The sequence below is a fragment of the Trichosurus vulpecula genome, chromosome 1, assembly GCF_011100635.1.
Source record: "Trichosurus vulpecula isolate mTriVul1 chromosome 1, mTriVul1.pri, whole genome shotgun sequence".
Taxonomy (NCBI): domain Eukaryota; kingdom Metazoa; phylum Chordata; class Mammalia; order Diprotodontia; family Phalangeridae; genus Trichosurus; species Trichosurus vulpecula.
This window is the reverse complement of record NC_050573.1, coordinates 156615545-156633511: the sequence shown is the minus strand read 5'-3', so window position 1 is coordinate 156633511 and position 17967 is coordinate 156615545. Positions and strand designations below refer to the sequence as shown.

At 34.2% G+C, this 17967-nt stretch overlaps 1 protein-coding gene across 2 annotated transcripts in view; it reads right to left on the bottom strand.

Annotated features, from left to right (window-relative positions):
* RUNX1T1 (RUNX1 partner transcriptional co-repressor 1) overlaps positions 1-17967 on the bottom strand; it is a 183032-nt gene that overhangs the window by 18388 nt on the left and 146677 nt on the right. For both annotated transcript variants that reach the window (XM_036768921.1, XM_036768928.1), the window contains 3 exons: positions 17197-17282; positions 16412-16622; positions 5349-5417 (listed from right to left, as the gene is read on the bottom strand). In XM_036768921.1, the coding sequence (XP_036624816.1) occupies positions 5349-5417; positions 16412-16622; positions 17197-17282 (366 nt within the window). The remainder of the gene's footprint in view (positions 1-5348; positions 5418-16411; positions 16623-17196; positions 17283-17967) is intronic.

Sequence of the window (17967 nt, the reverse complement as noted above, 5' to 3'; positions counted from 1 at the left end):
GAGTTCAGTTTTTGGTTAATAATATCAATGTTTAATCTCCCTAATCGAGCTGCTTCAAACCTTGGTTCTCCTAGAGCACGAAGATGAATCTCTTATAAGCATTTCTTATTTCTTGAATACAAAATGAACAGGCCAGTTATTAAGGACTGCTGGGGAGTCGAGTCCCTCTACACTTCATGACTTCTGTATTCTTCATATTCTTTATATTGACATTTTTATAAGTTACCAGTATAATAGAAAACAGCAAGTTGAAACACATTTTTTCACGTGATTATTAATAGTTTCTAATTCTTCTTTTGAGAACTATTTTTTTATATTATTTGACCAACTGCATATTGAGGAATGCCTTTTTACTTATATATTTCTGTTAGGGGTATTTATGTATGTATGTATGTATGTATGTATGTATGTATGTATGTATGTATGTGTGTGTGAAATCTCTTAGATACCAAACTCTTCGATGCATTAATTGATTTTACTGATTTCCACCCCTTTTCCTCTTTTTCTTTAAAAATCGTCTTTATTACATGAGATGGTTCTCTGGGAGGGTAAAGAAGGGGTTTTAGGCAATTTAAAGGCAAAAGTAATAATATAAAAATTTCTAAATAGTCTATTTCTTTAAATATTTATCAAAACAGAGGGGAAATATGTATAAACATATGTATATATTTATTCATGTATGTATGCATATATGCATACCCTAACACATCAACCCATGTATGTGTATCTGTATGTATGTATATACATATGCACATTCTCCTTTAAAACCCACTCCAATTATTCTACTAGTTAAAGAATGAAAGAGAGAATACTGAAAAGGTAACTCATAATAGCAATTAGGTTAATGCAGACCTTTTAAAGAAAATCAATGATGAAACAGACAATATAGCTTTACTTCTTCTGTAATCATTTCCTAAGAGTTATTAGGGGGGATGGGGTATACACAATATATATGACAGGAAGATTTTGAAATTTATCATTGCTTTCTGACTTAAGATTTCCATTTTCATATTTTAAATAATCCTCACACTATTCAAGCAAACACCAACAATTTCTTTAGTTACGTTGCTTACACTACAACATAGTTTATTACAGTATTGTACCATAGGAGAAAGTGTTCAGGTTTTACATCCTTCATATCTGACTGAAAGAAAACACAAGCTGTCAAACTTGTTATTCAGTTTTAGATACAGAAAGAGTGCAAAGATTCTACTAATGTACAATCATACAATTGACAACTACAACAAGTCATTTCCCTTTTAAAAAATTAACTATTCTAATTAACAAGGGAAAATATCCTCCCTCTGAATTAGTTTATCTAATTTTCATCTTTATTCAAAGCAAAATGACAATGATTAATTGAAAATTTAATAAGCAGTAATTATTAACTTGGCAAACGTAGTACCAATTAACACTCTATTAAAACTAATTATGACATGTTTCATTCAAGTGTTTGCACTTAATTGTTTCACCCACTTAAAAAGCACCTTAATTAAATGTTCTGTTTAATTAAAAACATAGATTCCTAATAAAAATGTTTTACTGTAGATTAAAAATGTAAGAGTTACAAGTACTCCTCTGGTTGCCTAGTTTTCTAAGCTTTGTTTGGCATACCTACAGTTCAGAGCTTCTGAAATCATCAAAAACCATCCCCTAGCAATCAGTTGCCATGACACTTGTAACCTGCTTTCTTACAGTAGCATTCCTTAAATTATATTATCTAAACTTCATAAATCTAAAGGTATGAACAATTATAGGGTACTTATTCTAACTAAAGCATGTTAAAATTATATGGGTTTTTTAAAAAATATATGCTCTTAGAAATAGAAACTTTGCAAAACCAGAACATTACCCAAAAGCTGAATGAAGGCATTTCTTCACATCTCCACTCATTATCCAAACAAATGAATTGGATGGCAGGGACAAAGGAGGGGGAAGGTAAGAGGAGAGAGAATGAGGGTTGAGGGAAGTCCTACTCTTCCACTATACAGTCAAGGCCTAATTTACTTTGAATATTCAAGGTGAATTAAAATTCTAAGTGGCAATACAGGACAATAATTTTTGCTTACGATCAAAGCTGCAGCTTGACTAATTGTGTATGCAAATCAGGCAATTTATATTTAAATTATGCATTCCTATTCTAGTCCCACAGGCATATACAGATCAGCAAAGAGAATTGGTAGGACATTGGCAAGGTGCTTGAATATTTATTACCAACTGCAAACATTCTCTGATCACTTGAAAAGAAATATACAGAAGAAAACATACAGATGCAATTTTATAACCATCTTTATGTGAGATGCCTCAAATTTTATAAAGACTTTTTATTCTGGGGTTTGGTTTGGAAGGTTGTTTATAAAGTTGGCAAGAAATTGGTCTAACACTCACCATTTGGTAAAAATTTCAATTTCCAAAAAAATTGTATGATGTTCTTTCTGTATTATGTTAAGAGAGATATACTGGTTATGAATTCAAATTCAATGCAAATTTGCTTTATGCTTTATGAGAGCTTTTTGATTCAATGGCATTATTTATGCTATGTATACTTTGCCCTAAACTTAAGGAAGGCATAATACTTTTACTGCAAAAAGTCTGAGGCTGGGTTTTTCTATGGCTTTACAATGAAACATTCCAAAGTTTTTCTCCAAACAATATAGAATGAAAAAGTATATACATATTTGCATATAAATATATACTCCTACATCACTACAAGTTGAAATGGCTTTTAATAGTATGGGTGAATGTCAGATGAGGGAAGAGTTCACAGTTTTTATATCATATTTGCTAGTATTGAACATGCCAAATGTGTTATGATTTCCTTTTATCACTTAAGGTATGTTTAGAAATCTGCCAAGAAATGAATCTACTAAATAATAGAAGAGCTAGAATTTTTAATAATGGCAGATCACCTTTTAATTATATTATATTCACAAACTATGAAAATTCCTTCAGCTTTTTTATGTATTCTAGAAGATTGTGTTATCCTTTACTGAATGATTAACAGAAGTCATACTTTAAACAAATCACCAAAATCAATAACAGTGACATAGAGCTCTTCCTTCTTTGGGGGTAATTGAACAACACAAACTGAACTAAGGTATTTTTCTCCTTTTTTCACCTACCCTGCCCCCCAATCCAAAATTATGCATAAGAGGCTTCAGAGAGAAGAAACTAGAAAGGGGAAAATAAAAGTGGACACGTCAGGTTCACTTCCATCCAAGATGGGAAATACTGAAAAAAGCAGAAAATCTTAAGTACAGAATTTATATCTGCTTCCAATTGCTTACCACTTAAGGTAGATTTCTTTTGTCTATAGCTACTCAAATTGACTTTCTAACAAAGGTGGTACATAGGGAAAATCTGTTCTTACTTAATAGCAGTCAAACAAAGGCATGAGTAGAAAATAGCACAGAAGAAACAGAATTATCCAACAGTTTATTGGTGTTTTTCTTTCTAAGGTATCAAGGACTTCATTTAAATATATATAAATAAGGAAATGTAGAGAGATAATGACTGCTTCATCCCAACAGAAAACTAACCCATTGGTCTTAGGAGATGGAGAGTAAGTTATACTACGCCCAAGATCCAAAAAAACAATTTGACATATTCCTTAAACCTTCTTACTGGTTCAAGATGGGATGGTACTTAGAAGCCAGGATTCGTTTCAGTTGGTTGCTAAGACCCCAGTACCCTAGGGTTGACAGTTTCATAGCTCTAGATCTGGACAAGACCTCAGAAGCCATGGAGGCCAACTCCATCATCTCATAGATGCAGAAACTGAGGTTCAGGGAAGTTAAGTGACTTGCCCAAAGCCACAATGATATCAAGGTTCAGAGATACAATTGAACCCAGGTTTGCTGACTATAGATAGAACCAGTGATCTTTCCTTCGCCTTGTGTCCTCAATTTCATAACAGAGAGGCTTTACATAAGCCAAATTGTACACTCAGAAAATAAAAACTAGAAAAGAGAACTAGCAGAAGCATTATAAAGGAAATGATAAAAGCTACATGCTAGAAAGAAGCCTTTCACTCTTGGACTTAAATACTTATGCACAGCTATATGCATATACATTGTGAGTGTGTGTGTGTGTGTATGCGTGTATAAAACATTTAACTGTCTAGGCTACCTTGACATGCTGACAAAAAGAAATCTTTCTAGTTATCAATCCATGCTACTAAAGCCTTGAATACTATCAGATTCCTGATTTCAGTATCAGCCACTTAGAAGAATAGCTACATCTTCAAATATCCATTAAAATGCAATGGACAGGGTCCAAGTGACCAGGAGAGGCTGCCAGTTGCATAGAACTGCAAACACAGCTGAGTCAAATCAAAACAAAAATAGAAATCTTTTATAGGAGAGGGGGGGGGAAAAGGCCTCATTTGACTCCTGCCCCATGTTTATTGCTGCCAGACCACAGCCTGTCTAATACCTGTAAATGTAGCACTTCCCAGATCTCTAACTCAGGTAGGCAAAATTATTTTTAATGTCGGAGTTGCAACAGTTCAAAGCCACAGCAGGCTTGAGTTACAGAGAAGTTTTCCTCATGTCACCTCTCAATGCCTTCAGCAGTTGTGTTGTATCACCTCGCTTGGCCTTATAGAATCGTTTGTTTAGCTGTTATGGTACTGACATGACACGCTACTAAGATTCTATCAGATCTGAGAGTCCTTTACTTGTGCCAGCAAGTCAGTGAACATACCTTGGAAGACTTTGCATTTATCACAGAGTATAAAGTAAAGGCATTTACAATTAAAAAAAATTATGGAAACTTTTTAACTAAAAAATTAAGTCTCTCCTTAGCCCACCCCACCCTTAATTATTATCCGGAACTGACTATTAAAATAATTTTAATTCAATATAACCAAAAATTTCTTTAAGCCATTGTCCAAATGGGTCAAATAGCATTGATGAGAATTTTTTTTCACTTTCTCTTTTTTTAAAAAAAAGTTTATGTGGAGGCCATGGGTAAGGCGGAGGAGAAGGCTGAAGTATGCAATTTAATTTTTTAAAAGCCAGATTTTTTTTTCTGAAAGAAAAATTGCACACAAGCTGAGACCTTGTATGCCACATTTCAGCCTGAAACCATTATAGCCCCCTGAAAATAGGGGTTTCTAATGGAAATATTGACAGCCCCTCAATTATAGTGGCACTAGCAGATGTTGCTATAATAAAGACTATTTCATGTTCTAATCAGGCCTGGTTTAAGAATATTAAATAAGGTTTTTTTTTTTGGTTGTTGTTGTTGTTAGCAGTGAGTCCTTTCTTGTCATTCTTCACATCAGTGCATTAACAACTGCACACAGCTGTCAGAACACTAAGCTCATGTTTTTAAACAATTCTTACCAGCTTTCTTCCAGATCTCCTCTGGCACATATCCAGAAGCAGGCCTGTGAAGGAATTCCCGATGTGATTCTAGGAGGAGAAGGGGGCAGGGGGAGGAAGCAGGGAGGAAAAGAGGAGAAGAGAGGGAGGGAAAAAAACATTATAAGCATTGCTAAGTCATTGTACATAATTTAGAGAACTGTCCATTTTCTTGGCTCCTTTATTCCCAACAAATTGTTTAAAGAATATTTTACTTTCAGAAATTTTTTTAAAGACTCAGGACATCAGATCCTAAATAGAAGAGATTGACACTATGAATCCTAATTTCTATGTGTTTCAAGTTTATCTAGTTTACTTAATGTTTATATTTAAAGTAAAATACATAGTTTGGTAATTTGTAATATGAAAAAAATCCTTGTTTTTCATTTGTTTTATTAAAGAAAAAATATTATTGCATGATTTTTTTTGCAAGAAGAAGAAAAAGTTCTGCTAGAAAACAAAAGATAAGCTAAGGTGCCAATTTGCTACAACTTTGAGAGCATTACTCCACATCCAACTACTTCTCACATTTAAGTGAATCTTATCTAGTATTAAAATTGACCATTGTCATTTCAAATGAGTTTAAAGGATTTGAATTTCAAATTAAAATGTGGGCTTAGGTTATGATTGTCTTGGAAAGAAATTTATTGAAAAACTAGTCAGCATATGACAAAGTTCAAATATATTATAATTACTTAAGTCACTTACATGGATAGGAAATGTGGTGGATGATAAACACAAGGATTGCACTTTTTTGTAACCCCATGCTTTAAAATAAAACTAACAGCATGCTCTGTCTAGCATCTTCCACACCTAATACATAAAAGTAGAAATTATATGCTGGCATAAATGCCACTTTAAACCTGAAATTTTGATTAAGAATATGTTAAACTCTCATTTATCTGGAAGCCAACACACTAATAAATTCAAACAACTGGAAATTTTCTGTACTATCATTTCAAGAGAAAAGCAAACAACAGTAAAAAGAGGTTCACACAGAGTGTTTATTTAAAGATTTACAAAGTGTTTTCTTTATAATGATATCAGGAAATCAATTACAAATAAGAAAGTTTAGACTTGGCATTAAGGGGAAAAAATCTTTCTAATAATTAGAAGTATCCAAAAATACAAAAAAAAATGCCTCAAGAGGTAGTCAGATACACTGTAGAGTGAGCCTTCAAAAAGTAGAGGCTAGATGGGCATTTGTCAGGTACATTGTAGTGCGGGTTCTTATCAAGTCCATCTAGATTATCCCTTAGATTCCCTTCTGATTTTAAGAGGGTTAACTCAGTAAACTGAAATAAAACATAATCTCCCAAGGTACACTGTAGTCAAGACAGAGCCTGATATTCTATAAAGGGTTAAACGATTATAGATTTACAGGTGGAATGGACCTCGTGGTTTCAAGTCGCCATTTTACAGATGGAGAAATCAAGGGCGAGTGAAATTAGGTGACCTGTTCACCTCAGCTAGGATGTGCCAGCGGGAGGATGCAAACCCAAGTCCCCTGATTCCAGAGCTAGTGCTCTCTCTAATACACCATATCACATCTATCTTCTACAACTCAAAATCAGTGTTCACTGTACAAAATGATCTTTTTGGTCCTTTTGAGGTTTGAGATACTATAACTTTTTGTGACAATGACTAAGGCACTGAAATGGTCTCATTCAGCATAACTTTACAGTTTAACACATTTCATTGTGTTTTAGTATTTTGAAAACTGGAAATCTAATTAAGATATGTATGTTACCACCAGAACATCAATAGGCGACCTTAAGCTGTCCTATATCTTCTGATTTTGTAAGTTAAAATACATGGATGATGGTGATGGTACAGATTTAAATATCCTGTTTAGTAAGTACTCAAAAAGAATAAAGACTTATCATTCCTGAAAGAAAGGGTAATATTCACACTCTTTTGAACATGTGTTAAAGGGAATGTGATTACACCCAACAAAAAGTCTACAAAAACATTTCAATTTTTATTAAGAGACCGCAGAGAAAGACATGAAGAGTCACAACCAGTTAGCCACAATCCACTAACATACAGAAAGAATTACTCCTTAAGAGTACAGAGAGCACTTAAGGAAGAATTTAAGGGTAAATGTGTTATGGCAAGAAGCATTAATAAAAACTTTAGGCAAAACAGAACATAAAAATATTTCTGAATGAAATTAAACATGTATTAAGCTTGAAGGCTTCACAGCAGCAGGTTAGTACTTTTATTGACTGGGTTAAGGGAATGAGGCAACCTTAAAGTCATCACTATCTTAATAGGCATATTAATTAAAGAGCCACTAATTAAAACATGAGTGAACTTGGCATTTGAAATGTAATTATCTAGCAAGACCACAAGTGAAAAATCCTAGGCTGGAAAAATAATATTACTATCACAATGTGCTAGAATATATAGAACAAAGCAAGTTGCCCAGCTTAATTTCCTATAAAGCAGAAATATTTTTGTAAAAATGTTGCTGTTGTTTCTAATCTTACTTCTAATCCTCCCATGGTATGAGAGGGGTGGACCATGAGTTCTTAAAGACTGGGTCCAACCCACATGTACAAAAATATTTATAGCAGCTCTTTTTGTGGTGGCCAAGAACTAGAAATTGAGAGGATGTCCATCAACTGGGGTATGGCTGAACAAGTTGTGGTATATGAATGTAATGGAATACTATTGTGCTATAAGAAATGATGAAAAGGTGGACTTCAGAAAAACCTGAAAAGATTTATATGAATGGAAGCTGTGTGAAGAGAGCAGAACCAGAACATTGCACACAGTAATAGCCACATTGTGTGATGACTAACTTTGATAGACTTAGCTCTTCTCAGCAATGCAAGGACCTAACACAACTCCAAAAGGCTCATGACGGAAAATGTCATCTACATCCAAACAAAGAAATATGGAGTCTGAATGCAGATTGAAGCATACTATTTACTCTCTTTTTTTGTTTTGTTTTGTTTTTTTCTTCCTCCTGGTTCCTCTCATATGTTCTAATTCTTCTATACAACATGACTAATGTGAAAATATATTTAATAAGAATATATATATATATTATATATATCTGTAGGGCCTATATCAGATTGAACACTATCTTGGGGAGGGGATGGAGGTGGAGAAAATTTAAAACTTATGGAAGTGAATGTTGAAAACTAAAAATAAATAATTTGTTAATAAAAAAAAAGACTGGGTCCAAGAAGAGCAAACATGATGAGAGACTGTTTCATCTGACATCTGAGAATCAACCTAGCTAAGTTCAGCAAGACCCCTCACCAGAAGACTGGCCACAAGCTACAAAGACATGGAAGAGCTGCAATTGCTAATAGAGGAAGGCATACCATTGCATAGGAACACGAAGATGATGATAATGATACTAAGGAATGAAAGAAGCATTTACTAAATACTTAGTATTTCACAGCTCTTATTTATATAGCACTTTGTGGTTTGAATAAAGGCTTACAAACATGATCCCACCTAATCCTCACTATAACCCTATAATTGATTTTTAATCCCCATCTTGCATATAAGGAAAATGAGGTCTGAAAAGGTTAAGTACTTGCTCAGGGTCACACAACTTGCAAATGTAGGAAGCAGGATTTGAACCCTGTCTTCTCCTAATTTCTGGAGTGCTCGTCCAAACAGAATTAAATTACAATACAGAAAAATTACCTTCATAATTTTCCACTCCCTGAATAATGATAAATTGGGGGCATGAGCTGATGTCCAGAGTTCCATTAAGTTAAATGACTCAGGAGTAAAATTCTGGTTTCCCTGAGATAACAGATTGTATTCTCCGATACCATGAATACAGTTTGGGTGCTTAAATATCTTTAATTATAGAATGAAATATCTAAATCAAAAATTTCTGAGAAGTTAGATATAAATGAAGACATGCTAGACAACAGCTTACTTCACTGGCTACAATAGCTCAGCCTGCTCACCCCACCCCACCCTGGTTCCTCAATTACACACTGCCAGATCCAAATACAATGTAAATATTGAGAAATGTGAAAGAAATATCAAAAGTTAAGTCGATGAAAAAAATGAGTACTATTCATCCTGAACAATTGTGGGAAATATTTTTTTTATTCAAAATGCTAGTGGCAATATATTTAGCAAAAAGGACATGGTTATAAACACCTACTCCAAACTTGATTTAAAGGTCTTTGATTAGCTAACAGATGCTACCCATGGCAGGGGGAAAAAATGGAAGTACTTATATTACAGACTCCAGAATCCTGCTTTACACATCTTGACAAATATTATTATAATATACCCATCTGGGTCTAAGAGAAGAAAGGTTTTAATAAGCAGCTTATTTCTTCTTTTGCAGATTAAGTAGCACAATCAAGTGTGTTCACATAAAGGATGATTTTGAACTGATTAACACACACACACACACACACACACACACACACACACACACACACACGCTTTCCAATCACATAAATTCTTAAGTTAGACATTTTTACCTCTCATGATAGATCATACACATGAGCACTTTTCTGTTTTAGATTCTCACCTATAACATCACAACTATGTGAAGACACCAACCAGATTTTGAAAAAAACTATTTTTTAAATTAGTTACCTCTGAGTTACCTAGAAAACCCTGATTGGTTTAAAATGAAGACTTATTCTAAAATTAGTGACAGAAAAAGAAAGTTGATGTCTTCTGAGAGATGATTTTATCATTACGTTGTATGTGCTTGAATAAATATACCTGCAGACATGCAGGGGAATTGCCTAACGTCCACCAATGATAAATAAATTAGTGTAGAATATCTTTATTCACATGACTCATCAATTTAACTCTTACTTGAAAGTCACCACAAGCATTAGGGCAGACTTTTGAACCACTAACTTCATTCCCAAACTTGGGGAACAAAAGAAACTTAAGTATAATTAATCATCTCCCTAGGTTCATTCAACCTAATTTTAATGTGCTCAATCCACTCTTTCCCCACTCCCCCAATGGTAATTAGTCATCAACAAACGAACGATTAGGGTCAAGTAGCAATAATAGTATAGGCAATCATGACCAATTAAGGACACTTAGCTATGAAGTTTACACAGAAAGAACAAAATTGGTCTTCTAAAGCACCATGTTATTACATTTACATCTACTGCAACAGAGCAAATAGATATTCATGGAATAAAGAGACAAATCAAATATTTAGTTAAATCATATACAGCTCTGCTAGGTGATTTTTCTCTATCAAACTGAAAGTCCATATGATGCTAGTGTTGATTGTATCATTATATATCACCATTGTAAAAGGTGATATTGAAGGCTGAAACTGTCTGTTTCTATAAAATTAAAAGACAATTAAGAGTTGTTTAAAAAGAGGGCTATCAAAACATTGGTCGTGGAATCCATATTGGAAATATTGTTGTATATAATGTCAGATAAGAAAACTGCATTAGTTGTTCTTGTTTATGCATTTCTCTGTTACAAGGGAGGTACAGTTCTGGGGCATGCAAAGGAAGTCAACCCTAAGATAACAAAAGGCACAAATATTTTTTAAAGCAAGCAATTAAAAACAAAAAAGCGATACTGACGGCTAAATGATTAAAAAAAATTGGAAAACTTCCATAATGTTAGCATTCTATTGGGTGAAAATTCTCAAAGAGAAAATATATATTTCTGCCAGGCTAAATTCCATGAGAAGACGGACAACATCTTATCTAAGCTTATATTTCCACCCCCAAGCACCTAGCACAATGTTCTTTGCTTTGAAGCTTATTAATAATTGTTCACTTAACTGAATTAAATGTCTGGAATTTCCTGAACACACACACACACACACACACACACACACACACACACCCTCACTCACTCACTCACATTCACACAAAGACACACACATAGAGCTATGGACAGAGGAGACAAAATCCATGTGGGAAAAAAATGCCATGGGGACCATGAAAAAAAAAGATGAAAGGGCAATCTATGAAGCATGAAAGAGATGGAAGATGGACTACACTTACGACAGAATGGAGACCATTGGATTATAGATACAGCAAGGGCCGCCATCAATAAACATGAAGGGATGAGCTGATAGCCTTTGAAGGACCAATGTGGTCTCATATGGCCCAGGACAGCAATGGTCAAAGCTTGGCAAGGCCTTCATCCTGCAGTGGACAGAATGAGGCTGTGATCATGATGAGGTCTATTACATAAGCCATCAAACGACAGGAATGGTTTCCTGATTTCACTTTTAATTGCTATAAAGAATGACATTTACAAAGCTAATCAATTTAGAAAACTGAACACTCATTTTAAGAAAAACCAGCCCAACCCAGTAGTTACCTATTAAGCCTAACAATGAATGAGTCTTCAAAAATGAATAGTTTTATAAAGCAGGATGGGGAAAATACACATTTAACTAATGCTTACTCCCTAGCCCAACATGCATTCAGCTCTGCTGAATGGTCTTCCAAATTCATTTGGGAGATGTGATGAAAATGGATCAAAAATTAAATGCAAACATTTAGGGTAAATTTTTTTTTTACTACCTACCACTCAAAACTAAGAAAGTAAAGATAGAAATATTTACTAAAAATAGAGAGAAAAATGGCCTACTTCTAGATCAGTAGTTCTCAAAGTGTGGTATGGTGACCCCTGGAAATCCCCAAGACATTTTCAAGGACCCACGAGGTTAAAACTATTTTCATAGTAATGCTAAGATTTTAATTTTTAGTATGGCAAATATATAACCCCCGTAAACAAAAACTTTTTCAGGGAGGGGAAAATCCTCAGTAAAAAGGCCCTGAGACCATAAAGTTTGAAAACCACAACTCTTGATAAAGACTGAAAAAACTCAGTCTCTTTCCATATTTGTTAGATGAGCATTTCTCTTCCCTAGTTTTCCACCTATTCAAAAAGGGATAATGCCTACCTATGAATTACTCTTTGGAAATATTTTCCAGATGAAAGTGCATAATGATAACCGCAATTTCTGCATCTTGGTTGCCAATGGAACACATGCTTATGACATAATGCATAGTAATCATTCTCTTAAGCAATGAACATTATCCTTACACAAGTTAGAGCCAAAATAGCATTTCTACAAGCGGCAAATAGCACTGCAATTGATTGTTCCTTTCTTGAGAAAATAAAACAAGGACAATGATCAGTTCCTAAGTAGGGCTAACTCTTCTTTGAGGAAAAACTCTTCAATCTTGTAAGAGAAATGTTTCAAGTTATTATAGCTTCCAAAACCAATGTTTTCCAAGGACAATTCATCAAACCAAAGAATTGAATCAACTTGCATGATTTCCTAATGATTTTTTTAAACAAGTTCCTAAACTTTCAAGTTGGTTTATTTTGGGAGCAGAGTAGGAATTTTTGTATGCCACACTTCCTAACAAAGATTCAACCCTCTCCAAATTGAAATTAAGTTATTTTGAAAATTGAATAGTACCTATCACTACCACCTTCATATATGTCTGGATCTACAAGGTATGATATATTGTCAAGCTTCAACCTCTGCAACCTCATTATTAAAATGACCATAGACATAGTTCTATTCCTACTGCGACTGTTCTGTGATAACCTAGGACTTCAGAGAAAAAAGGATGACTGAGAAGGGTATGAAAATCTCACAAAGATCCCAGAATAGTCAAAAGTAATAACACATACAGTTAAGATGAAAAGAATGGCTCAAGCAATTGAAGGGGAGGAATATCTGAAAAGGGAAAAAGAAAGATTGAATGCAAGCTGGAGAGTGCAGGAAGACAGAATAGAACTAAAGGTATGGTTTGCTTCAACAAGCAAGGGTTTCCAAAACTTCTGAAACATCCACACATGATAATTACAATACGTGTTGCTTTAAAGTCAAATATATGTTATTTCATTGTGGCTGACTAGTATTATTCACATATAGGCAAACAGCGCTCTGGAAAAGGAATTTCTTCTGCCCAAATATCAAGTCTATCATTATATCAAAGCTAAAAAGCTATCAATCAGTGATAGTCACATAAACTTGTTCTCCAAGACAAGTAAATGACCTAGCAAATAAATACTTATAGTCCACCATAAATTCATAAGGATTTTTTTTAAATGAGCATCATCCTGTACTTCTCTGCCTATTTTACAAGGTATGGCTTGTTTTGGGTTTTTTTTTTTGATTTTGGTTTTTTTTCATACATATCAGAAACTTAATAAATAGACATTAAAAAGTAAACATTTCAAAACTCCCCAAGATAACCTAGACACGACTTCAAGGGTGGAAATGTCATTACAAATGAAATTTACAAATATTTATAGTGGTAGCAAAAAAGATATTTGAAAGATGAATCTTCAGCCACTTCTCAGCTATAACTCCCTAATCACTCTGGGGCAAAATCATATTTTTAAAGATCACATTAACAGACTAATCACGTTACTTTTGCCATTCCCAAAGTGGCTAAAAGCAATAACTAATACCAGAATAGGGATGAGATAATCTCCTATATGCTCGTCACGCTGCGTCAAAATCTGTCATCTTTAGCAAAAACAATATAGTGTTTGAATGCCGATCTAATGACATCCCTGATATTTCTACTTTATGATAGAAATTAGAGTGATATTTTGAATCTCATTTTAATAGTAGTCTGATGGGTTAAAATATTAACGCAGCTTCTTTAGTTCCATAATTTGCAATCAGTAGCCTAAGCACTAGGACAATTGGCTGAAAGAATCATGTACATCCTCTATATAACTGTAGTACACACTCCTGAAAAAACAATTCTTTGGGAGGTGGGGGAAGATGGGATTATTTACAGGACAATGAGATCTGATTATTCCACTGCAAACACAAATATGACCTAATCCATCAATGATGTACCTGAAAAGTCAACCCCTGAGGCTCTGTGCTAGATGCCAATCCTAAGAAACTCTGGGACTATTAAATTATCTGACTGTTCAATAGGCTTCCAAAAATGGCAACATCCCCTCAAATAATAGCAAATTGGGTTCTGTATTTTTAACACAATCCCCTTAATAAAGCCTATTTTAAAATGTCATACAATTTTTTTAAAAGCTTCTCAGTCTCTTTCTATTACAATTTTAATTACTATGGAATACTTTACCTCTTACTCATATTTAAATAACAAAATATCATTTATGCCACATCCATTTTGCCTTGGTAGCCTGAGAATTTCATTGTTATCAGAAATTAAAAACCAACCAACTCAAAATTTTCTTACATTATGTAGTTACTAAAATATGTATGACATCATAAAAAAGTACAATTGCTAGCCTATACACTCAAGGGCTAATTTTTGAAGTCAAGCACATTAAAGTGTATGTGCAGATGAAATTAATGTAATTCAAGCTGGATAAAATTAAATTCGCTACATTTCTACTGGACCATAGTCTATAATTTAGAAAACATGGCATATTCTAGACACCACAATTGTGAGTATAAAATCACAGGACAAAAAGGCCCACAAACTTTTATCATATTTTTTTCCCTAACATGTTCTTTTAGCCCAACCTATTTTCGAAAGTGAAATCTGAAGGTTACTAAATGACTTTAGATATAAGAAAATATCTATCCCAATAATCCCAAGGCTATATATTTTCTTGTGATAATAAAAAATATCTTGCCAAATTGTCTAATCTTACTAAATAGCTGAAAATTTGGGCTAGGCTTTGTATTTTTCAATTTTCTCTCACCAAAGAGGAGCAAGTAAAGGTTATCACTCAGGTCTTCATTTAATACCATCAACCTAAATAGCCTCATTTCATTTCATCTTGGTTCATGTGAAGTTTAACCTGCTTCCCTTCAACAGGGATGTCACCCATTTACCTTCAAAATAAAGTTCAAGATTATATAGACTCAGAATATACTTTTTGTTAAGGTTCATTAGTTATATTAAATTCATAACCTTTGAGCAGTTGTTCTGTTTGCAGGGCCATTACGTGAAATAAGTCATAATTTTACATATACAGTAATGTCCGCAAAATGTAAAAAAATTTGATATGTAACAAAGAATATATTTCTTCAGGTTATCAAATTTTGCCACTGTTACCTGTATCTATACCATGTAAGGTAGTTGGTCACAGTAAAATGATAAAGAGATCAAGCTAGGGGGTTTGGTCCTTGCATAATTCAGTTCATTGACTGGACCCTTAACCTCAGTTAACCTATATCACAGAGGACTTGTTGAAAAAAAAAAACTATTGAAAAGCCTAACCAAGACAATGGGCCAATAGTCAACTTTCTACATGAAGGAGGGGGTATCAGGAAGACTTAAGTTCATACCCTGCCTCTGATATATATTAGCTATATGATCATGGGGAAGACTTGAGTGCCCTAAGCAGATGAAGACAGAGAAAGCATTCTAACCTACATTGGTGGTAAGGATTTCCCCACCCTGGCTGAAACAAAAGAAATCCCCAAACAAAACAAAATAATAATAAACAACTACAAAAATCACTTCATTATTAATAAGATAAAAATGTGCCTCCTTGTAAAAGTTGTTAGCAGGCTCACAGATATTTTTTTTGCAATCTATGAAAGCACATTTTGTTTCCTGTAACTTTACCCAACTATCAACATTTTAAAATTTTATTTTTTTATACAAGCTGTAAATGGGTAGCACTAACATATCATAGGTAAACCATTTTATTCTTCACTCAAAGAGAATGCCATAGCTATTTCATTTCTGTTGCTGATTTGTCAAATAGCATTAAGCCAGCTATAAAACTTTAGGGGAGAGGAAAAGGGTCTCTTTCTTTTTTAAGGTGTTTTAAGAGGTGACTTTTTAAATACAAAATACTGCAGCAAGGCAGAGTTGTCTTGAAGAAAAGGCTCAGAATTAGAAACCAGGAAACCCATTTTCTTGTGAAAGTTGTGCTGTGGACTTATTGGGCAGCTCTGAGGACCATGTTTTCACATGAAAAAGGAGACTTATGTGACTCAACTACCCTCCCTAGAATACAAGGACAATATAAAAGTCTGAAAAAATAGCAATTACTTTTGAATTTCATGTGTTTAAGTTGCATTATTATTTCTCATAAAAGAGTTAAAGCGATGCTTTTTGAAATGGCCATACCTAGTGGGACTGGATCTGGATTGACAGGACTCTGCTGCCTGGAGTGGCTGCTGCTGCTGCTGCTGCCACCACCACCTTTCTTTAAGTCTTCTGCATCACTGTATCGACGGATCCAGTAATTGAGCTCCTCTCTGTCTGCTTCCTGACATCGCCGAAGCACAGTGAGAGATCGCCTTGTTTTTTCTACCATGTCCATAATACAGTTTAAGAGCTATTGGGGAGAAAACACACGTAAATACATGGACAAGAAGGCAAAGTATATGGCATGATTGTGATGTAATTCATTTTTCCCCTCTTGATACCCCTGTAAAACCCTAAAGACAGTTAAATGTAGAGAGTAACGGTTCATCTAACTTAGTGGTTCTTAACCTGGGACCTATGAATTTGAGTTTGTTTTTTTTTTTTAAAGTACTTTGTTAACTGTTTCAATATAATCTTGCTTTGTATGTAATCCTATGAATTTTATTTCATGCATTTAAAAACATTATTCTGAGAAGGGGCTCTGAGAGTTCACCAAACTGACAAAGGCATTCATGACCCACAAAAAAGGAAGATTCCTGATTTAACTGGTTTTGAAGACTTAAGCTTACGTGCTGAGTTGTACTGTAGTTTTCCTTTCTAGAATCCAAATGGTTCCAGCCCTGAATTTCCATTTAGAACATGCCCTCACATTGTGATATTTTCTTAGGAATAGAAGGAATAAAGTACTAAAACTAGCATTTTTTAAAATTAGATTTAACCTTAGACAGGAAATTTTTGATATAAGCATTTGTTAATATCTTTACATGGTCAAGGTGTTTCCATTCTTCTGCCCATTCTCTGTCTGTTAGTCTGTGATCAATCATTTCTTCTTGACGTGTGCCATGCAACCCTACAAAAGGAGACAAGAGTATCTATTTACTCCCAAAGCACTCATTACATTTTCCATATGGATGCAGATATATATGTTACAGCATATGTACATAAGCTAGTTCATTTGCAAACAGATGTGCTTATCAGTGAATGGGTCAACCCATTAGCTCTGCCTGAAAACAGAAACACATTAAAGGCCATTCCCAGAATCAATAGAATATTGGAGATGGAGAAAACTTTAAAAGTCATCCAGTTCAACCTTCTCATTTTAAAGACAAGGAAACTGAGGCACAAAGAGGTTATATAACCCAGTCATGACTTGTTAGTTCTTCCATATAAATTAAATTTCCTTTGTTCCCTTTGCTGTTAGATGTGGTTTTGGTATTAGCCTATATTGCTATTTAGTAGAAGAGCCAGGACTGAAGAATTCTAACTGCATGGTCAATATTCTGTCATTACACAGCAGTATCTCAAGACTAAACAGAAGATCAAGGCACTCTGAAACTATACTACCAATGAGGAAAATGTAAAGTGGTATCAACTTGAGAAAACGATGGCAAACAAAACCATGATATCAAGTGAAAATATTTGTGATACACAAAGGCTTTGAGAATTTGACTTTGAAAATTTTTAAAAGTCATGTGAAGAACAAAAATCATTCCCACGTTGGCATACCTGATACCAGGACACCAGTTCTAACAGAT